The sequence below is a fragment of the Schistocerca americana genome, chromosome X, assembly GCF_021461395.2.
Source record: "Schistocerca americana isolate TAMUIC-IGC-003095 chromosome X, iqSchAmer2.1, whole genome shotgun sequence".
Classification (NCBI taxonomy): domain Eukaryota; kingdom Metazoa; phylum Arthropoda; class Insecta; order Orthoptera; family Acrididae; genus Schistocerca; species Schistocerca americana.
Genome location: NC_060130.1, coordinates 587380474 through 587404080, shown reverse-complemented (window position 1 = coordinate 587404080; position 23607 = coordinate 587380474). Strand labels below are relative to the sequence as shown.

Genomic DNA, 23607 nt, shown 5'->3' with positions numbered 1-23607 from the left:
GCCTGTCTGCAACTTAGCATGTTATCATTATGGTAAGCAGCAATGTATATTTTCCTACAGTGTTGTTATTCCTACCTGGAGTTTCCATTGTGTAAGAGATCTATTACTGTTAATTTGCAGTGTTGGCAAAAAACTCTGGAAGCAGTAACAACCATAGAGTACCTAGCAGTAATTTCCTGGAGTGGTCTGAAGTGGAATGACCACAGAAAACTAACTGTACAAGAATTAGATGCCAGACTGACATAGATTGGAAGAATCTGAAGGAAATTTAAGGAAGAGCCTTAGTAAACATTGGTTAGACGGGTTCTGTAGTACTGTTCATCATTCTGGAACCCTTACTAGATTGGATTAATGAAAGAGATAGTGAAGATCAAATGAAAAGTGGCACTTTATGTCATGGGATCATTTAACAAGTGCGAGAATACTATGGAGATAATAAACAGACTCGGCTGCTAGAGGCTACAAGAGAGAAGCTATGTATCATGGAGAGATTTACTGCTGAAATTCCAAGGGTGTATATTTGGAGGATAGTCTGATTGATTGATTGATTGATTGATTGATTGATTGATTGATTGATTGATTGATTGATTTGGTGGAAGACACCAAACAGTGAGGTCATCGGTGTTGTTGGATTGGGGAAGGATGGGGAAGGAAGTCGGCTGTGCCCTATGAAAGGAACCATGCCAGCATTTGCCTGAAGTTATTTAGGGAAATCATGGAAAACCTAAATCAGGATGGCCAGACACGGGATTGAACTGTTATCCTCCTGAATACGAGCCTGTGTGCTAACCACTGCACCACCTCGCTTGGTGACTGGTCAGATGACATATTACTTACTCTCAAGTATGTCTTGTAAAATGACCATCGTGAGAAAGTCATTGAAATTAGAGCTCATATATAGGGTTATTGTGTTTCTTCTTCTTCTTCTTCTTCTTCTTCTTCTTGCCGTGCATCTTTCACAAATGGAACAGGGAAGCAGGTAAATGATGATTGTATTAGATGTACCCTCAGCCACACTCCATAAGATGGCTCATGCAGTGTAGATGCAGATGCAGATATTCTGATGGCATTTCATTCCCAATTAAAGTGAGTGTGAGTTACAGGACATGTTGAATGGAATGAACAAGCTAATGAGCACAGAATATGGACTGAGAGTAAATGAGAGAAAGATGAAAAGTAATAAGAAACAGCAGGAAGGAGGTAAGCGATAAACTTAACATTGATGTTGGAGACTGTGTAATAGATAAAGGGGAGGAATTCTGCTACCTTGGAAGCAAAATAATGCATGACGGACAAAGCAAGGAGGATATAAGAAGCAGATCAACAATGGTGAAGAGGCCGGCACTTTTCACTAAAAGAAACCTACTAATGTCAAATGCAGGCCCCAAGTTGAAGAAGAAATTACTGAAGATGTACATGTGGAGCACAACGTTCTATGTTACTGAGTCATGAACTGTTGGAAAGTCAGGAAGGAAGTTACTTTTCCTGATAAGGGAAGTATCTTCATTAAGATATCAGATACAAACCAACAGAAAATTAAACTATTGAGTGCTTTGTTAATGTAAATGGATTATCACTTTACTTCAGGTACAATGCAGCACATACAATTGTGTGTGAGACAGCATGTAAATAGGACTTTCCTTTGTTACCAATATCAAACATGTACAGGAAAGCTGGAACATCACATTATAGCGTAATGTTTGCAGTACTCTACCCTTGAGTTCCTTTGTTGCTGTGTGAAGTGTGATAGTGAATCAGTGCTGTGTGATAGTGAAAGTTATCTCTGCACATTCGAGCAGACATAAAAAAAATTAAAAGTCTGACTGTTAGTAACTTAAGTATTATGCCTTACACATCTAAGCAGACACAAAGTAAGGCGAGTGTAAAACAAACTTGAGATGCTAATGAGTTACATGTGTTAATTGCCTGTCCATGTGTTATTAGTTTTGAATCTGTGGCACGAAAAAAGTAAGTATGTGCTGGACATACATTTTTTCCTTCATTATTGATTTTTCCAAAGCTCTAATTTTACTCAAACATAATGTGATGTATTATGGTACATAATAACTCTATTTTGCTACTTAATCTGCTAATTTGTTGTTTTAGGAGGCAAGTGGAGAGCTTTCATGGGACGACCAGGATGTGGCACCTGCTTTGACATGGAGTTTCAATGAGTTTATAAATCAGTTCTCTGAAATCTATTCTTGGCTTAATAGTATTCAAGAGGCTGTTTATGGCAAGGAAGACAGTGTTATGGATCAGAATCTCAGAACTGTGAGTGTCCGCTGAAAATTGTTGATTTTCATAATGTAGAGTCACTTTCTTGAAGTAGCTCAGAAGATTGACAGGGACAGTTCAAGAGATAAAGCTATAGAATACATGCACAAAACAGTGCCACCTGTAGACAGACAGATCAGTTACTCCATACTTAACCAAAGAAAACGATAATTTAGTATATGCTCTCAAAAGCATAAATTTTGATTGTCTATGCAGAGGTGTAAATAATTTATTGTACGAGAAATTTAACTTCAAACACAAGGTGAAATCATACCTACTTCACAACTACTCTTCTTCAGTAGAAGACTTCCCAATGACCATGACAGTAAAAAAAAAAATGACGTTTAGGCTTACACAGGAGTCAGTGATGGACAATATTTCTTCTCATATACCATCGATAAATGTAGATGATGATAAAAATAAAAAATAAAAAAATAAAAGTGAAAAAATTAATCTGGAACATTGTGTCTGGGGGGCCTATGGAGTAAAGTTTTAGATTTGTTGTCTGGCTGAGTTACAGTGCAGTTACTTACAAATTAGTGTAGGAGAATAGCAAAGTCCATCAAGTTAACATAATTTTCCATAATATTCACACTCTTGTACATTACGATATCGGTATTTTCATTTGAAAGGGAGATTGAAATTTGAAACTTCATACCAAAATATGTCGGTGCACAGCCAACCCACTGTGTTAATTTTTTTTCACTGTTGTACATCATAAATATTTTATTAGTAAGCATCTTGTTCTGTTGTTATCAGTTTTGAACGATAGTAATTTTGATTGTAAATAACAATTCTGCCATCATCAACATTATAAAATATAATTTGAGATTATCTGTGGAATGTCATTCACAGAGTCATTTGGAAGAGATGCGACGCAATTGTTACCGCCGTAAAGTGTTCAATGACCAAGCACGGAAACTACTTTCAAGGTATCCTGATGTGAGAGATGAAGTATCGTGGAGAGTTGCTCATTTGAATACTAAATGGGACATGTTGGAACAGGCTATTTCTCCATGCAAAAACAAATCTGATAAAATGGATCAGTATGCAAGTAAGTCAAATCTCTAGTACCATTCTGAAAAATAATTCATAACATTCTGGTGATACTTTCTGTTATACTGTATTGGCTGTTTGTGTTTCACATTGGTGCTACAGATGGATTTATCAGATGATCATGCCCTGTTATTAACTGAAATTAATATTTACTTCTGATTTAGTGATGCTAAGGCTTATAGCAGCTCGTTGAAAGCAGATGACTACAAATTTCTGCCAACATTAATGTTTTATTTTACATGACTTTATAATGTTTGATTGTACAGACAATGCACAATTACATTCCGTATAATATTGATAGCACATTTTAATATGAACTAGCGATCTGTGCCAGCTTCTTGTGGGTAGCACTAAGAATCTACAGGTGGACCACTTGTCTGGTGTAGTGGGAATAAATTATTTACATAAGCCTTCTTCATGAATCTGCCTATTGGTGAAAGCCATGTCAAAATCGCTACAGTAGTTCCTGATGCTAGTCTTCACATACAGACAGAAAAAATGTGATGGGAGCCTTTAATTTAGCAGTTTGTACTGATGGAGTATATTTGTATGGGTCTGAACTGCTTTTCAGAATCCTCTGCTAACAGTCCACTGAACTTCCAGTTTGTCTGCAAACTTAATTACTTGAAGATTATTCAAATTGTATATATTATTAGTAAAATCAGTAGTAATATTAGTAGTAATATATTAGTAACATACTTAATATAAACTGCACAATAAACACTGAAAATTTGGAGAGGCTCACACTGTAAAAGGAGAAAACCTATTTCCAGAAACAGGTAATTGAAAATTACTCCCATTATACAGAATCGGTCTCAAAAATTGTGGATAATAACACCCAACTTACACTCTCTCATGAGTGATATAAAGCTATTTGTTCACTTAAGATGGCAAAGAAGACTTCACTTGTTCAAAGAATACTTTTTGTGTGTCACATAAGCAAAAACTGATCCTGAGAGATTAGTTTGTTGTTGCGAGAGTGTGGCAGAAAAATGTTACAATGTTGGATACCAATAAAACAGCACAATCAGTCTACAAAGGATATTGCGTACAAAACACTATAGTGATCCACCATGAAATATTGGTCAATTGTGTAGGATGTGTGCCGAATAGGACTAGTGGGGGCTATTGAATGTATACAAACCAGGGCAGCACAAAGGGTCACATGTTTGTTTGACCCATATGAGAATGTCAAAGGTGATAAAGAAACTGAACTGGCAGATACTTGAAGATAGATATGAAGTATTCAGAGAAAGCTTGCTCACAAAGTTCCAAGAACCAGATTTAAATGAGGAATAGAAGAATATACTAAAACCATGTGAATGGAACAGGAAGAAACCATACTAAGTGACAATATTCATTTCATTGTGGTTTGCAGAGTATTGATGCAGATGTAGGCAAATGAAGTGCAGGTAGAAGGGAAGAAGCAAAACTGAAGAACAGAAGATAAATGAAAACAGACTTCAGTGTTGTGAACAGGAATGGTAGGAAAAAAAGATAGAAAGAAATACTTTATCACATGGCAATGAGGTGAGAAAAAATGTGTGTGTGTGTGTGTGTGTGTGTGTGTGTGTGTGTGTTTGTGTTTGAGAACCTTATCTTGTGTATCAAGATGCTATGAAATGCAAACTGTTCCTGTGTTCCATGATAAATTCATACACAGATTCTGTGGCTGCAGCTAAAATAAAAGATAGGTAAGGGGGAATCCCTGGTGAGAAAGAGGATACATAATACATGACAGGAACTGAACTTCGGGTCTTTTAGAATCACTCAGCGGGAACATGACACAGTACACATAGTACTAACTGACTGGATGAAACAACTATCAAAGGTTCCTCAGACTGCAAAGTATGATCAGCTCAAAGGATAAATACCATAAGAAGATACACCATGACAAAAGACCATGTTGAATCTCAGGGAAAAGAGTAAGGATGATGTACCATGTTTGGTGTTAGAGAAGGGCTGCTCCTGTAACAGGTGTCATTAGTGAAGTAGATCAGGTGATACCAAAGTTTTTCAGCAATGGTGCAAAATAAATTAAGCTAGTCACCTGCTGCATTCTTTCTCAGGCTCCATCCATGAAGTTCAATAAAGCCTCAGGAGAAAGAAATGCTCTCCAAAACTTGTGGCAAGACAATATCTTCACTTTATTTGACAACAAGGAGAACACCAGTGCCATTCAATCAATTACAGTGGCCAAACATATAAACTGATTAATGATTATGCATCGCAGCCATTAGGTAATGGCACAAATGACACGTTAACAGTTTTATCACATGTGATGCCGACACACACATTTGTACTCAGACTGCAAAAGCCTGTGCTCTTATAGTAAAGATGTCTGTTTACTAAGCTGATAAAGGTTGGTTACTTTATGAACTTACCAAGCAAGGTAGCATCATGGTTAGCACACTGGTCTCGCATTTGGAAGGATGATGATTTAAAACTGCATCCGGTCCTCCTGATTTATGTTTTCTGTGATTTCCCTAAATTGCTCTCTCTCTCTCTCTCTCTCTCTCACTCACTCACACACACATCACACACACACACACACACACACACAGAGGATAAAAGTAGAGAGAGTGAAGGGCTGTTAATGCAATAATACAATAGGGCAAGACAGTTGCAGGAGAACACACAGGAAGGTGGAAGGGGAGTAGACACAAGTAATGCACAGGGAATGGTGGGTATTAATAGCTGAGATGATGGCATGTGCTGGAGGAACATTTTATGCTTGAATAATTAAATGGAGCTTCTGTTGGAGGGGTGGGGACTGTCAAAGTAGCATGAATAGTGCCACAGTTGTTGAAACCACTATGTTGTGCTGTGCAAATGTGATGTAACTGTGTTATAGTTTGCCTCTGGATGTGGTTTAGTGGTTGGTAGGCATAGATATTTCTTTATAGTAGTTCATTGAACAGGTGTTTTGACTACACTGACAAACTGCAATAGTTGTTTTAGGGTAAGAGGTGCCTGTCACAGGGCTGAAGCAGGTAGTGGTGGGTGGTTGTCAGGATTAAATATTCCTCATTTTCCTCCTGGTCCACCTCTGTAACTCAGTGGTCAGACTGCTGCTAGGCAGAGGATTTGGGTTTGATTCCCAATACTGCAAGAGCTTTTCCTTGGTGGAAAGACTGGAACAGGTTGCACTCAACCTTGTGATGCCAATTAAGGAGCTACATGAGTGAGAGGTAGCAACTCCGAGGTCAAGAAAGCTGACAACTGTTGTGAGAGTGGTCTGTTGAACCCATGTCCATCCATAGCACATCCAGATGAAACCATTAGCAGTGGATAACATGGCAACCAGTTGATCTTTCTCTCTGAATTTTATTCAACCCTATTCCCTCCTCATTTGAAACTCTCGAGTTCCCTTTAGAGAAGTGTCTGGGTAAGTGTCCCTTGTCCCTAATCCCATCATGCTGCTTGTGCTCTTTTTCTTCTCAAAATATTGTTGTTTTGTTATTAGGTTCAACAGTTATTTTTCAACCAGATCATCATATACATATCTTTTATCTTTTTGTGCAGCAAATGAAATGATTATTTCAAATCGCATAACATTTTCCACAGTATGTTTATTGAGGTAACTAGAGGAAACAACACACATGGAATGAAATGTGTCATGATCAGAAGCATTTTGACATCTGTGGTTGACCGAGCGAGGTGGTGCAGTGGTTAGCACACTGGACTCGCATTCGGGAGGACGCCCCCCTGCGGGTTCGGGGGTCAGAATAGGCCCGCGGTATTCCTGCCTGTCGTAAGAGGCGACTAAAAGGAGTCTCAAACGTTTCGGCCTTATGTGATGGTCCCCTGTCGGGTTTGACCTCCATATCTCAAAATTTTTCCGAAGAGCGAGCCGATTGGGGAAGGGCGCCTTACTTGGTGCATTGTGTCCGTGTTGTGTTGAGAACTTTAGCCATCTTATTCGTCGTTGCCTTGCAGTCTTGCCCGCTCTCCATCTCTTGGGCATCGATGCGCCCCTGCGTGCACTTTCTGCCAAGCACTGTGCAGGGCCATTTTCTGCACTGACGACGCCCATGGACCACACGTCACCTAACATCCAGCACGGTAGCTAGTCCGTTGTGGTGGGGCCGCCATGTACCCTCTTGGTTGTAGCCCCCTGACAACACAGGGATCGCTCTACTGATGCCTGCGCCGTTCACTCCCCACGTATGCCAAGGAGTAGATGCCCATCTCCCTGGGGCATCAGGACTCCCGGCAATGGCCATCCTGCCAGGTGGCTATTGCTGTGGCTGGGTGGCGCCCGTGGGGAGGGCCCTTGGTCGGAGTAGGTGGCATCAGGGCGGATGACCCGCAATGAAGCGTGGTACATCATCTCTCGCTGGCGGCCAGCCGACAGCAGTCTCTAAGCGTTCTCGGGCTCAATTTAATGCTCAGAAGTACGATCCGAAAACGTTCCCTTCCCTGGCCACGCCGTGGGAAGAGCGTAAGTCTCTGGATGGAGTTAACAGTTATTCGCCCCGATTCTTAGTTTGCACGCGAGCTGATGGGGAGTCTTTTCTCTCCACAAAGCCTCAGTTCTTCGTCGAGCATTTAGAGGACAAGTTTGGGGAGGTGGAGGGCTTGTCTAAAATGCGCTCTGGGTCAGTACTGATACAAACGGCATCCTCCGCCCAGTCCCGCAGGTTACTTGCTTGTGACAAGTTGGGGGATGTTAACGTCTCTATTACACCACATAAGAGTTTAAATATGGTCCAGGGTGTTATTTTCCATAGGGATCTCCTTTTGCAGTCTGATGACGAGCTGCGCGCCAACTTAGAACGTAGAGGTGTTCATTTCGTCCGGCGCGTTCATCGGGGTCCGAGGGACAATCAAGTTGCTACCGGTGCCTTCATCTTGGCCTTCGAGGGTGATACGTTACCGGAAAAGGTCAAGGTGATGGTCTACCGATGTGACGTCAAGCCCTATATCCCTCCCCCGATGCGGTGCTTCAAGTGCTGGAAGTTCGGCCATATGTCTTCCCGCTGCACTTCCAGCCTCACATGTCGAGATTGCGGACGCCCCCCCGCCTCCCATCTGCGTCAGCTGCGGGGAGCACCATTCACCTTGCTCGCCTGACTGCAAAGTCTTTCAGAAAGAGCGCAAAATCATGGAATATAAGACTCTGGACCGGCTGACCTATACTGAGGCCAAACGGAAATATGACAGACTCCATCCTGTGAGAATGACATCTTCGTATGCAGCTGCTACAACAACTGTGCTAGCTCCATCAGTTTCGAGACTTCCAGCCAGCTCGATAAGCAGTACTACTCCTTCTGCCCCCTTGCCCGTGGGGGGCTCTCCCCAACTGGTTGCTCCTGCACCACCTACCTCAGGAGCAACCTCCTCCCACCCGTCGGGGACGTCCGTCCCCGCTTCTCAGCCGGAGAAGCGTCTAACTTCTTCGGCTACTCTCGCCCGTAAGAGTTCCCTTGGGACCCTCCCTTCCCAGGGTTCCACCAGCGGGAAGGATGGCGGCCACCAGTGGCATAAGTCCTCACCAGCGGCCGGGCGTAGGGCTTCACGATCCTCCTCTGTCCCGGAGACTGAATCGGTGAAGCCTTCCCTGCCGGTGAAACCCAAGGTTCAGCGAGAGAAGTCCAAGAGAAAGACCTCTAAGGCTAAAGAACTTGCGGTGGCACCAACCCCACCGCACCTTTCGCGCTCTGCGTCTGAGGATGAAGTCGAGATTCTAGCGTCCGCTGAGGACCTTGATCTCGCTGGTCCCTCAGACGCCATGGTTGCCTCTCGTACGGGTACTGAATCGGTGGCAGTGAGTGAACAAGCGGCGTAAATTGCCTTCCCAGTCCTTTCACGCCTTTCTCAGCCATGGACAATACCATCCTCCAGTGGAACTGCGGCGGTTTTTTCCACCATTTAGCTGAGCTCCGCCAACTTCTCAGCGTTCGCCCATTCTTCTGCGTTGCTCTCCAGGAAACTTGGTTTCCGGCGATGCGAACCCCCGCCCTCTGTGGCTATCGGTGTTATTACAAGAACCGAGCAGCTTATGAAAGGGTGTCTGGTGGCGTCTGCATATATGTCCTTCACACTCTGCACAGCGAGTCTGTCCCTCTCCAGACGCCTTTAGAGGCTGTCGCTGTACGCGTGTGGACGCCACAGGCTGTTACCGTCTGCAGTCTTTACATTCCACCGGATGGTGCTGTCTCGCAGCATGTCCTGGCTGCACTGGTCACCCAATTGCCGCCACCTTTCTTGCTATTGGGCGACTTCAACGCTCATAACCCTCTGTGGGGTGGGTCAGTGGCAACAGGTCGAGGCGCCATCGTTGAGCATTTATTGTCGCAGCTCGATCTCTCGCTGTTAAATGATGGTGCCTTCACACACTTCAGTGTGGCGCATGGCACCTACTCCGCCATTGACCTTTCAATCTGTAGCCATAGCCTCTTACCGTCTGTCCAATGGAGTGTGCATGACGACCTGTGTGGTAGTGACCATTTTCCGATCTTTTTGTCACTACCACAGCGCCACTCTTCTGGGCGCCCTAGCAGATGGGCTATGAATAAGGCTGACTGGGACTTGTTCTCCTCCACTGCCGCTTTTGAGCCTCTCTCTATCGATGACATTGATGCGGTGGTTCAATCGGTCACCACCGGCATCGTTACTGCTGCCGAATCTGCCATTCCCCATTCCTGTGGGTCCCCTCGGCGGAAGGCTGTGCCTTGGTGGTTGCCTGAGATCGCTGAAGCGATTAAAGATCGCCGACGGGCGCTCCAGCGTCACAAGCGACACCCCTCCCTCGACCACCTTATCGCCTTCAAACGGCTGCGTGCGCGGGCCCGCCTCCTTATCCGCCAAGGCAAGAAGGAGTGCTGGGAGCGGTATGTGTCCACCATTGGCCTCCATGTCACTCCCTCGCAGGTCTGGGCCAAGATTTGACGCGTCTACGGCTATCGGCCACCTGCCAGCGTCCCTGCGCTCTCACTGAATGGAGCAGTTTGTACTGACTCCGACGTCATTGCCAATCGCTTAGCAGAGCATTTTGCTATGAGTTCCGCTTCTGCGAATTACCCCCAGGCCTTCCGCTCCATTAAAGAGCGGATGGAACGTCGGAGCCTTTCGTTTCGCACCAACCACCCAGAATCTTACAATGCTCCATTTAGTGAGTGGGAATTTCGCAGTGCCCTCGCTGCTTGCCCTGATACCGCTCCTGGGCCAGATGGCATCCACTGTCGGATGCTGAAACACCTTTCAGTGGACTGCCAGCGGCGCCTTCTCGATCTTTACAACCGTCTTTGGGTCGAGGGGGAGTTTCCGTCGCAATGGCGGGAAGGCATTGTCATCCCCGTTTTGAAACCTGGAAAGAACCCTCTGGAGGTGGACAGCTACCGTCCCATTAGCCTCACCAACGTTCTTTGCAAGTTGCTTGGACTGATGGTGAGCCGGCGCTTGCATTGGGTACTGGAGTCTCGGGGCCTTCTGGCTCCATCTCAGGGTGGGTTCCGTAAAGGCCGCTCCGCCGCCGACAATCTGGTGAGCCTGGAGTCGGCCATCCGTACTGCCTTTTCCCGCCGTCAGCACCTGGTCGCTGTCTTTTTCGACATGCGGAAGGCGTACGATACGACGTGGCGTCATCACATTCTTTCTACGCTCCATGGATGGGGTCTTCGGGGTCCTCTGCCATTTTTATCCGCAATTTTCTGTCGTGTCGTACCTTCCGCGTGCAAGTCGCGGCCTCGTATAGTTCCTCCCACGTCCAGGAGAACAGTGTGCCACAGGGCTCTGTTTTAAGTGTCTGTCTGTTTTTAATAGCCATTAACGGGCTTGCTGCGGCCGTGGGAAATTCTGTCTCCGCTTCCCTGTATGCTGACGACTTCTGCCTTTATTACAGCTCTACTGGCATTGCAGCTGTTGAACGTCAGCTACAGGGCGCTATCCGTAAGGCGCAGTCTTGGGCTGTAGCGCATGGGTTTCAGTTTTCGGCAGCCAAGACCTGTGTTATGCATTTCTGCCGGTGCCGAACAGTCCATCCTGAGCCGCGGCTTTATCTTGCCGACGAACTCCTTGCTGTGGTGGAGACCCACAGGTTTTTGGGGGTGGTTTTCGATGCCCGGTTGACTTGGCTGCCTCATATCCGGCAGCTGAAACAGACGTGTTGGCGGCATCTAAACGCTCTGAGATGCTTGAGCAACACCCACTGGGGCGCCGACCGCTCTACACTGTTGCGGCTCTACCAGGCGTTAATCCAGTCCCGTCTGGATTATGGGAGCCTGGCTTATGGCTCAGCATCCCCATCTGCGTTACGGGTGCTGGACCCGATTCTCCACAGCGGGATACGCCTTGCCACTGGTGCTTTCCGCACCAGCCCTGTGGACAGCGTACTAGTGGAGGCAGGTGTACCTCCACTGCGGTTCCGACGCCAACGTTTGCTGGCCGCTTATGCTGCCCATGTTCTAAGCTCGCCCGGGCATCCAAACTATCGTCTCCTGTTCCCGCGGTCGGTCGTCCGTATGCCAGAACGTCGGCCCCGGTCTGGTTGTACAATAGCGGTCCGCGTCAAGGAGCTTCTCTCTGGGCTCCAGGGTTTCACTGTTCCACCTCCTTTCCGGGCTACTTTGCATACACCCCCATGGTGTGTTCGTCGCCCTAGCCTTCGGCTCGACTTGGCACAGGGCCCTAAGGACTCAGTCCCTCCAGAGGCCTTCCGCCGCCGCTTTTATTCCATCCTGGCCACGTATCAGGGCTCTGGTGTTGTTTACACTGACGGTTCGATGGTTGCTGGTCGTGTCGGATATGCGCTCACTCTCGGGGACCTTTCTGAACAACGTTCCTTGCCGGATGGCTGCAGCGTTTACACTGCTGAACTGGTCGCCATCTTTCGTGCCCTAGAGTATATCCGCTCCTGCTCAGGTGAGTCCTTCGTTATCTGTAGCGATTCCCTGAGCGGTTTACGAGCTCTCGACCAGTGTTTCCCTCGTTCTCGTTTGGTGATGGCTATCCACGAGTCTCTGCATACTCTCACCTGTTGCGGCCGCTCTGTGGTCTTTGTGTGGGCCCCCGGTCATGTCGGTATCCCGGGTAACGAACATGTTGACCGCCTGGCGAAAGAGGCCACCAGTAAGCCATCTCTGGACGTTGGCCTCCCAGAGACTGATTTGCGGGCAGTCTTCCGCCGCAAAATCTTGGCGCTATTGGACGATGAATGGCGCGAACTGCCAATGCGCAATAAACTCCGTGCTGTCAAGGAGACGACGGCTGTGTGGCGGTCATCCCTGCGAGCCACTCGCAGGGACTCAGTAGTTCTTTGCCGGCTCCGCATTGGCCACTCCCGGCTGACACACAGTTATTTACTGCGCCGGGAGGACCCTCCTCTATGTCGCTGTGGGGCAGCTTTGACAGTGGCCCACATTTTGCTGGCCTGCCCCCTTTTAGCTGTGGTCCGGCAGACATTTGCGCTGCCTGCTACGCTCCCTGCCCTTTTAACAGATGACTCCACTATGGCTGACTTAGTTTTACGTTTTATTCGGGCAGGGGGATTTTATCATTTACTCTGAGTGTTTCTGTTTTATTTTATTGTTTTGTGTTGATTCTGGCCTTTGGCCTATGCTTTTACACTGATTTTTAATGTGTTTCTAAGTGGTTGGCCTTTCCTTTTTTATGTCTATGGTCGGCCAACCACCGTCACACTCTGTGTGGTTTTAGTTTGTTTTGTCTTGTCTTTGTCTCAGTATCTCTTGTTCTGTATCGTCTGTGATCTCTTCTGTTCCTTGTTTTTATTCTCTGTGGGTGTTCTTTGTCTTTGGAAAAAGGGACCAATGACCATAGCAGTCTGGTCCCTTTAATCCCCCAAACCAACCAACCAATCGGGAGGACGACGGTTCAATCCCGTCTCCGGCCATCCTGGTTTAGGTTTTCCATGATTTCCCTAAATCGTTGCAGGCAAATGCCAGGATGGTTCCTTTGAAAGGGCACGGCCGATTTCCTTCCCAATCCGTCCCTAACCCGAGCTTGCACTCCGTCTCTAATGACCTCGTTGTCGACGGGACGTTAAACACTAACCACCACCACCACATCTGTGGTTGGAGTAACTTTACCAGATTGTTATTGTAGTTACTGTAGTGGTTATGAATATCTGTTGTAAAATGTTTTCGTTATCCATTTTCAGTTAGCAATGTGGGAAGGATATGGTGCAGATTTCCTTAGCACCAGGCAGCTGATTTTGCTCTTCTGTCTTGCAAGCAGTAAATATGACACAGCTAATGGTACTAAGTCCATCATAAAGAGAGAACTAATTGTGTTGTGTGGCACTCTTTGGTAGAAATAGGAAATGTGCCTGCATTGGATTTCACCTTGCCTTCTACAGTCCTCATCACTGATACGGCATACATAATCTTGCCCTTCACAGGTCTTCATCAAGGTTGTCTGCATTAAGGAGCTACACATTATGCTTGCCAGCATCCACAGTTCTTGAAAGTGTTCGCAAGTACACAAGTGTAAGGAAAATAATCGAAAATTCAGGCCCCTCTACAGTTAATTCAAATGTAACTATACTGTTAGTACAAGCAGGAAGATCCTGCCATAATTTCTTCAATTCAAAAAGTCGGAGTAAGTTGAAATCTTAAATTTAATGGAATGGAATTGTTTGTTACGAGCTACATGGGATGGGCAAACAAATGAAATCTTCAAATATCTTAAAGACCTAATGAAGAAAAAGCAAATCTCCATTTTTTGGAAACAGCAGCAGTTGTGCTCCTTAGAAAGGCAAATAGAGCAGTAATGTAAGCTACAAATAAGTTTGTTGATCAATATAAAATCTAAAAATTGATTAAGAGAAAATCAGTAGCATTCATTGGCTGGAAGATTGGATTGGCTGGGTATTGTCTTTTTTTAATTATAAATGTTGTCCTTAACTCTGTCTGAAATTTTACACATTTATGTGACCCAATAAAAACTGCAAGCTACAGTCATGCCACAGATACCACTACCTGACAATATGCTTGTTGGAGCATATATGATTTTACTAACAGTTAAGAAACTTTTTCATTTTGATGTACCTTTACTATTTGATTCTCATTGATTTGTGTAACATTTCCATAGTTCAGAAAAGCTGGTGATGGAAAGAATGATCCAAATGACATAGATCGTGAAGCAGCCGAAAGCAATGATTGCAGCAGAGGTAGTATACCACATGGCTGCTTTCACAGGTGGCCCTGCCTCTGATGGGGTAGGCTGAACCTGTGACTGCAGTTGAGTAGGAAGTGCTGGGATGGTGGATTGGGCAGGTATTGCACTTTTGTCTTCCATGGGGTATGCTCCATGTGGCAAGGGATTTGGATTAGGAGTGGCATAGGGATGGAATATGTTGTTGTTTAGGTCAAGTGAGTGAGGGAGTACCACGTTAGGAGGGGTGGCAGTGATCATGGATATATGATGTCACTTATATCAGGATGTGATGGTAGATAATCAAAGCCCTGGTGAAGGATATAGCTCAGTTGTTCCAGTCCAGGATGATAATGGGTGATGGGGTGGGCACTGTTTGGCAACTGGTTGTTGGGGTGGTGGGAAGGTTAGGGCTTTGTGAGAATATGTCACAAAAAACGTCTTATGTGACTAGGTTTGGGTGGTAGTGCCTGTCTGTGAAGACCCTCACGAGACTTAAAGAATACTGGGCAAGAGAGTTCTTGCCACTGCAGGTATGCCATCTATGGGTAGCAAGGCTGAGTGAGAGAGATTTTCTGGTTTTGTAAAGGATGAAAACTATCAAAATGCAGGTACTGTTAGGTTTAGTGGGTTTAATGTGGACAGAGGTGCAGATGAAGCCATTGGAGAGATGTAGGTGAACATCTAGGAGGGTGGCACATTGTCTTGAGGAGAACCCTGATTGTATGTTTCATAAGGTGGTAACAGTGGAGAAGCTGCCAATGAGACCGTTGAGGAGACATCTACATCACAATTATTTTGCTTTACCTTACTGCCATTTTCAAGAAATAGGGTCATGTTTAGCATGTCGGAAGTCGAAAATGTGATGTCAGAAAATGGGATTTCAAGGATATGGTAACAGAGATGTTTCTTAATTCACATTCAGCAGCCACGCGGGATTAGCTGAGCGGTCTAAGGCACTGCAGTCATGGACTGTGTGGCTGGTCCCGGCGGAGGTTCGAGTCTTCCCTCGGGCATGGGTGTGTTTGTTTGTCCTTAGGATAATTTAGGTTAAGTAGTGTGTAAGCTTAGGGACTGATGACCTTAGCAATTAAGTCTCATAAGATTTCACACACATTTGAACACGCGGGATTAGCTGAGCGGTCTAAGGCACTGCAGTCATGGACTGTGTGGCTGGTCCCGGCGGAGGTTCGAGTCTTCCCTCGGGCATGGGTGTGTTTGTTTGTCCTTAGGATAATTTAGGTTAAGTAGTGTGTAAGCTTAGGGACTGATGACCTTAGCAGTTAAGTCTCATAAGATTTCACACACATTTGAACATTTTGAACAAATTCAGCAAATGTGTGTGCTGTGAATACAGGGCCTGTAATGATTTGGAGGGTATTGTAGGGAGTGAAACTTGCTCACATGCCTTTTTCTGCTGGTACAGTCACTCGGATCAGTCGGTTTTACATTTTGTATGGAATTTGTGGCACAGTTTCTTCATCAAAATGTTGATGATGGTGCCTTCTGCACTTTAACATGATATTTTTTACATGCATACCATTTATTTTAATTTTGAATATAACTACAAAAGCCCATTTGCAATTGCTGTTTGACCTCACTAACAAAAGTTTTCCAGGGACTTGTGGCCTCAAATGGCATGCAATCATCACCTGCAATACACAGTTCTGCCTACACACACAACTGTAGCTTATGTAACTGCTTGAATTATTACTCTTTGCTAAGCACAGCAACATCTAGTTTCAACATAATGGAGTACTAGTATATTTCAGTGTTGGTACACAACACACTCAAGAGCTAAATTTCGGGGAACATGTCCATTTACCTATTTGTGTGCATAGCAGTTGTGTGGTTTATGTTACTTCAGATGCTGGATGGATTGCCTGAAACAATGATGCATGTCACAACATGAAATAGAATACTATCATGCTGAACACTTGTTGTTGTGAAAGTATCAAGTATGTAATGAGGCTTAGGGTGGTCTGGTCAAGGCCAGTTGTAAATTTATTTGAATATACCTTCAATTAAATGTGATTTTTGTACAGCTGATGTTAGTCATTCAGAGAAGCTTCCAGGAACTTCATACATGTCATTAATGAACAACAGCCTAGAAGAAAATATATTGCTTGATAATCAGTTATGTGTGTTACTTCACAAAATCATTCCACATCTGTCAAGGTGGTATTCCATTATCCCAACCAACCTACAAAATATTTAGTCAATCATTATTCCACTCCTGCCACCAACCCCTTGCCGCATTAGTACTATATGTGTAAAAGATAGAAATGCAAGAAATGTCCCACACATCCACCCAGAAAATGTTATCTTATTCAGTCCTGTTATTTGGATGTACTACACCTCAGAGACATGGCTGTGTGTGAAAGCTGTGACATATTTTAATTCATCTGTTACTACTGCTTCACAAATAACTCGTGCTTCTTGGACAACCCTTACCCCCCCCCCACACACACACACACCACACACACACACACAGTTTTCATGAGCTGCACAGGTGGGCCCACTGTCTCCAACTTATCTTTCAATCCTTTGTGCCCCATGGCCTCACTCTCTTATAGTCCCTGTCTCACAACCACCTTGTCCCATCCTATTTCCTTCATCTTCAGTCCAATTCTTTCTCCTCACTGTTCCACTCTGCTTCCCATACTTTGGTTCGGTCTATCAGTCTGTGATCTTCATTCTTCTCTGAGTGGTTGCCCTCTACTAGCCTTGTTGGCACCAAGGTGAGTTACAGTCACCTTCCACTACCCTTTACAGCTCCTTTCCCTCACCACTTCCCTGTTGGCATCATCAGTTTCTCACAAAATATCTCCCCTTTCAGGTTGGAGTGACTGAGCTATGTAGTAATGTGTATATAGTCTGTGTGGTCAACAGGCTGGTAAAACTTAAGGTTTCTTCTTCAAAAATAATGTTCACAGTGGTTCTTCTTCAAAGATAAATAAAGGTTGAAGATATGCTTGGACCTGACCCTCACTTTTATTCTCACACCCACTTGGTGAGAAGAAACAGGAAACCTCCAAAAAAATAAGGAAGACTGGATAAGATCGTAAAAGAAGACTGGATAAGATCATAAAACTTCTAACATACAAAAAGTAAAATGTCCACTGACTTTCTTGTTGCTGATGGTATAACACATCATAATAACCTGATGCAGGAAAGCCATAGTTTACAGAGATGACCTGTAACTAAAAAATTTTTGCATACTTTATTTTATTATTATTTACATATTTTACACCCACATTGGAACACTTTATTCAGTCCATATATACTGAAGTATTAATACTAGTTATAGATTTGGCTTTCCTCTTCTGCTCCCAAAACTTCTTCATCCTTTCCGACCTGGCTGCCCTTTCTTAATCAGTTATGGTGTATTTTTTTTGCATGTAAGTGTCTTTAGTTTAAGTCTCGTGTCACCGTGTTTCAATATCTTCTTCTCTTCTCTGCCATTAATTTGTTGCATTGTCAAGCCTAACTTGTCTAAATCCTCTTGAACTTCTTTAAACCAGTTGTTCTTGGTCTTACGTAAGGAGAAGTAGGTGAAGAGTTGTTTCAGTAGCCTGGTTTCTGGAAATGTGGTAGAAAAAAAGCAACCCTCCTTTTTCGCATTGAATCAGTTATTGACTCAGTTTCTTGGTATACAACTTCGTTAGGTAATAGTTGCCACTGTCACTCTACTTAGTATTTTTTGTTTATAATTGTACTAAGGATTCTTCTGTCTGCCTTCTGTAGTTTGTCTGTGGTTGATTTGGTGTTCATCTTGAACAGTGTTTCACTAGCATAGGTTGCTTCAGGTTTAATAGTAAAGTGGTAGTGTCCGAGTTTTGCATTTATTGAGACACATTTCTTCTTGTATGTTGGCCAGGTGATTTGTTGCGCTTGTTTCAGTTTAGTTTCTAGTTTGAATCTCAACTTATAACCTCCCCAAGATATTTGAATTTATTACGTTATTATAATTATGATTGTTTTTTATAAACCTGTTGTATGTCTTTCTGGCCTTTGATTATATTTGTCTCTTCTCAGACTTCATTCCTGATGTCCCTTCTGTCATACTTTCTTACCTCCGCTGTCATTCCGTCTTTGTTTTTATTACTGATATTGTTGTCACTCTCTTCCATTATTTCTCCACAGGTTTCTACTACCCCCTTCTTAACAGTAGCTCCTTATCACATCATAGTTCTGATCTGTATTTTGGCTGTGCCCTTTTACACAAACTCTGCTCTCTCTACGCCAATTTTGGCTTTTCGTTTTGTGTTGTGGTACAGATGATTTTTATTGTTATCCTACTCTTTCATTTGTATCTTAATTTGGATGCTTTATGTTCTTGTTGGAAGTTTCTAGTGCATGTTTATTAAGTTCTGATGTGTGGGGCCCAGCACTTATGTAGTAGCTACAGTTTTCTGTTGTAATGTTGCTAGGTGTAAAAATTCAACTTATGGAGTGTGTTTCATATTGACTGCCAGTTGACTTTGGTCATAATTAATATTTGTAGTTAATCTCTGACATGGACACATCTTTTACTTATGCTCCTGAGTTATGTATTCAGACCCAGAATACAATCTGATAATGGTGACCACCTAGTAAGGTAGTACAAGATAATACATATTCAGTGAGCATGAAGATTTCCAATGCCAGACTCGAAGTTTGCTGAATTTAGCAATTTACTGTTTGAGGTCTTTGGGGTACGGGGAATGTTCACATACAATATGGCAGTGAACCAAATAGATAGTTCCTCTTAGTAGGCAAAACTGTGCTGTTGGGATCCACTCTCTTATTTCTAATTTATAAAGCACTGAAGCATTTCTTATGTATAGTTTCTCCTCCTAACTTGTATTCTCTTGGTTTTTACAAATGAACTCAATTAGAATAGTTTTAATGTGACAACTGCCTCTAGATTTTTTTATAATGTTGGAACTAGGCCTATAAGATAAAAATAATTTGTGGAGTACATATTTTTCTTTCTTACAGTTTTATGCTGTGACATATATTTTAATTTTTTAATCCTCTCCCTTTGTAAGTACAGTTATCAATAGGTTTATTGCATGCCTCTTTTTTTATCTTCATTGTTGAACACTTACAAGTACAGAGGGAGCATTCAGTGACTCGCTTGTTCTATTCTCTAAAGAAAGTCTAGCATCTAACATACATAGAAGTAGAAAATGAACCTCAACCATAGAATATTTGTTGCTGTACAAAGTAGCCAGCTTGCATTTTTTGCAGTGTGTGTGGTCACACTGTGTAATCTCTAACTGCATACATGCTCCAACTAACCTAACACATTGAAAGTTAAGTATCTAACTTACATAGTTCTGCTGGACTGCTATCTAAGACATATATTAAGTGCAATCTCGAATCTGAATTTGACAGACTCCAATGATCATTCGTAAATAGTGTCTTGCTATTAGGGTGACAATGGCTGATCAATGTTTGCTGGAACTTTAGCATGGAAGAACTAATGAAGCACAAGCGGATACATAAATATGGAACTGTAGGAACTGACTGAGTGCGATGGTGCGCTCACATTTATCCTCGACCAGTGGAGTAATCTTGCATGTGTGATATTGTTGGTGAAAACAAAATAGTAGTTCCAGGTTTCAGTGTTCCCTTTGGGGGCTGATGGAACTATTGGTAGGTGGGTGGATCTGACACCTTGAAGATTTCCTGATGGAAGCAAAAATAGGTTTCAGATTATGATTGTCATCTAGACAGTGACTGCTTGATACTTCGCGGCACGAGGTATGAAGAGAGCATGCTTAGTGGCACTGCCTGGTGCTGTTTTTGTGTACTGTATGGCTGCATGCACAGCATTACTCCCCTTGGGAGAGGAAACTGGTGAAACTGGCTTTATTAGTTTCACGCTTCCTCACTTGGTGATGTGTAAATATAGAGGGTACACGTGTTGCTCCTTCCAGCATTTGCCTGTAGCACCTGGGGAAACCACATCTGAGGTACCATGTCCCCATCCATCTGGTTGTCCCTGGTAGTCTGCAGCATGTCCCTGCTGCTGGAGATGAATTCAGGAGCAGCTGCTGGCTGCATCTGTAGGTCTCCCATATGACTGGCTATGTAGAAGTTTCCTGATTCTAAAAACTGAAAAAGAACAGCCTAAGAGTTCCACTTATATGTGCATGAGCATGTTATGGCATTTTCTGGCTGTTATGGTATGTTTTGACATGATGTCGACATTACATTGGAAACATGGCATTACTGAGTTGCTGTACAACATTGCCTGTTACCTAATTTTTGTTGCTGTGCTCATACATGGTGATGGGTATGAATCATTTACTTTAAAAAATACTGTCTTGATTGGTATTGGAGATTAGGCTGTGGATGCATGAGTGACTTTAAAGTTGACATTAAAGTGCAATTTGGACTCTCATATACACTCCTGGAAATGGAAAAAAGAACACATTGACACCGGTGTGTCAGACCCACCATACTTGCTCCGGACACTGCGAGAGGGCTGTACAAGCAATGATCACACGCACGGCACAGCGGACACACCAGGAACTGCGGTGTTGGCCGTCGAATGGCGCTAGCTGCGCAGCATTTGTGCACCGCCGCCGTCAGTGTCAGCCAGTTTGCCGTGGCATACGGTGCTCCATCGCAGTCTTTAACACTGGTAGCATGCCGCGACAGCGTGGACGTGAACCGTATGTGCAGTTGACGGACTTTGAGCGAGGCCGTATAGTGGGCATGCGGGAGGCCGGGTGGACGTACCGCCGAATTGCTCAACACATGGGGCGTGAGGTCTCCACAGTACATCGATGTTGTCGCCAGTGGTCGGCGGAAGGTGCACGTGCCCGTCGACCTGGGACCGGACTGCAGCGACGCACGGATGCACGCCAAGACCGTAGGATCCTACGCAGTGCCGTAGGGGACCGCACCGTCACTTCCCAGAAAATTAGGGACACTGTTGCTCCTGGGGTATCGGCGAGGACCATTCGCAACCGTCTCCATGAAGCTGGGCTACGGTCCCGCACACCGTTAGGCCGTCTTCCGCTCACGCCCCAACATCGTGCAGCCCGCCTCCAGTGGTGTCGCGACAGGCGTGAATGGAGGGACGAATGGAGACGTGTCGTCTTCAGCGATGAGAGTCGCTTCTGCCTTGGTGCCAATGACGGTCGTATGCGTGTTTGGCGCCGTGCAGGTGAGCGCCACAATCAGGACTGCATACGACCGAGGCACACAGGGCCAACACCTGGCATCATGGTGTGGGGAGCGATCTCCTACACTGGCCGTACACCACTGGTGATCGTCGAGGGGACACTGAATAGTGCACGGTACATCCAAACCGTCATCGAACCCATCGTTCTACCATTCCTAGACCGGCAAGGGAACTTGCTGTTCCAACAGGACAATGCACGTCCGCATGTATCCCGTGCCACCCAACGTGCTCTAGAAGGTGTAAGTCAACTACCCTGGCCAGCAAGATCTCCGGATCTGTCCCCCATTGAGCATGTTTGGGACTGGATGAAGCGTCGTCTCACGCGGTGTGCACGTCCAGCACGAACGCTGGTCCAACTGAGGCGCCAGGTGGAAATGGCATGGCAAGCCGTTCCACAGGACTACATCCAGCATCTCTACTATCGTCTCCATGGGAGAATAGCAGCCTGCATTGCTGCGAAAGGTGGATATACACTGTACTAGTGCCGACATTGTGCATGCTCTGTTGCCTGTGTCTATGTGCCTGTGGTTCTGTCAGTGTGATCATGTGATGTATCTGACCCCAGGAATGTGTCAATAAAGTTTCCCCTTCCTGGGACAATGAATTCACGGTGTTCTTTTTTCAATTTCCAGGAGTGTAGTTTCTCAACTGGAGATATTGCATCATGTGGAGTGGCTCTGTACTGAGAGAGAAAAATCTATAAGGCATTGTCATTACTGCATTGCTAAACAACCAGTCATGTGAGACTCAAAAGTTCATACAAATCTTTCTGAAAGTCCGTTGGCTTCAGGAATAAATGGTGTAGTTTTGAAGTGTGAAATACCATTTCTTTTGCAAAAAAAGTTTTAACTCCTGATGTGAAAACTGAGTGCCATTGTCTGTGACAATTGCTTTCGGTAATCCTTTAGTGGAGAAGGTACTTGACAAAGCCTCAGACCTTTTGATGTACATAATCTGTTACAGTTGAACCACGTATGGAAATTTGGAAAATGCATTGGTGACGATTATCCAATAGTTTCCTAAAAATGGTCATGCAAAATCAGTGTTTAGACATGACCAGGGCTCAGATGTTTGTGGTCACAATAAATATTGTCGAGGGAGAACTGACTGGTATATTTGACATAAGTGGCATTTAGCCAGCATCATGTCTATGTCTTTATCTATATTTTTCCAGTAGCAGTACGCACTGGTAATGGGTTGGGCACATGCTGTGCCCCCAATGGCAGTGATGTAGCATTTGAAGTACTTTGAATTTTAGCACCTGTGCAATACCCACTTTCGTTGTTCCCGATTGTGAATGATATTACGTAAATTGAAGCTAGAGGGGGGGGGGGGGGGGGGCGGGGGTGATAGAAAGGAAAGTGAAGCGAAGCGAAGGGAAGGAACTGATGATATCAGCTGCATTGCTACTTTATGTGAATCAGTGGCAATGAGTGAAATTTTGTGCTGGCTGGGATTCAGACCTTGGATCTCATACTTGCTCGGCAGTTGCATTAACCACTGGACAACCCAGATACAATTTTAATCACAAATGCATAGACTATCTCGGCATGCCCCTCTTAGTCCCATCACTACTCTGCAGTCCCCATCCATGTTCTCCATGCTTGCTAATTTTAGATTGCTGCTGGAGATTGAAGATAAATGTGCATCTGCACTGGTGGTTATGGATTCATAGCCCATTGAGGCACATCAGTTATATGAATGCCAAAAGAACAGACATCACGCATTCACATATGATTGTGAGTGGACCAGAATGACACTTTTGTAAACTGCAGTTCTGATAGGTCAGTGTGAGTTAATTTCAAGTTGATAAATTAACTTCCTATTGAAATGCCACTACATCTGAAAGTACTGTTTTACTTTTGATAAAACTAGGTCCTTTTCCAGAAGCTGTGCAATTAAATTAGAATTCAGTGGGAGGTTTTCAACAGTGTCTTGAGTGATTAAATCTATAGAAAAAACATACATCTGCAGAA

At 44.3% G+C, this 23607-nt stretch overlaps 1 protein-coding gene across 1 annotated transcript in view; it reads left to right on the top strand.

Moving 5' to 3' along the window:
- Positions 1-23607, top strand: part of LOC124554950 — a 645803-nt gene that overhangs the window by 212692 nt on the left and 409504 nt on the right. Inside the window, exons 6-7 of the mRNA XM_047128648.1 lie at positions 2107-2274; positions 3133-3331. Of these exons, the coding sequence (XP_046984604.1) occupies positions 2107-2274; positions 3133-3331 (367 nt within the window). The remainder of the gene's footprint in view (positions 1-2106; positions 2275-3132; positions 3332-23607) is intronic.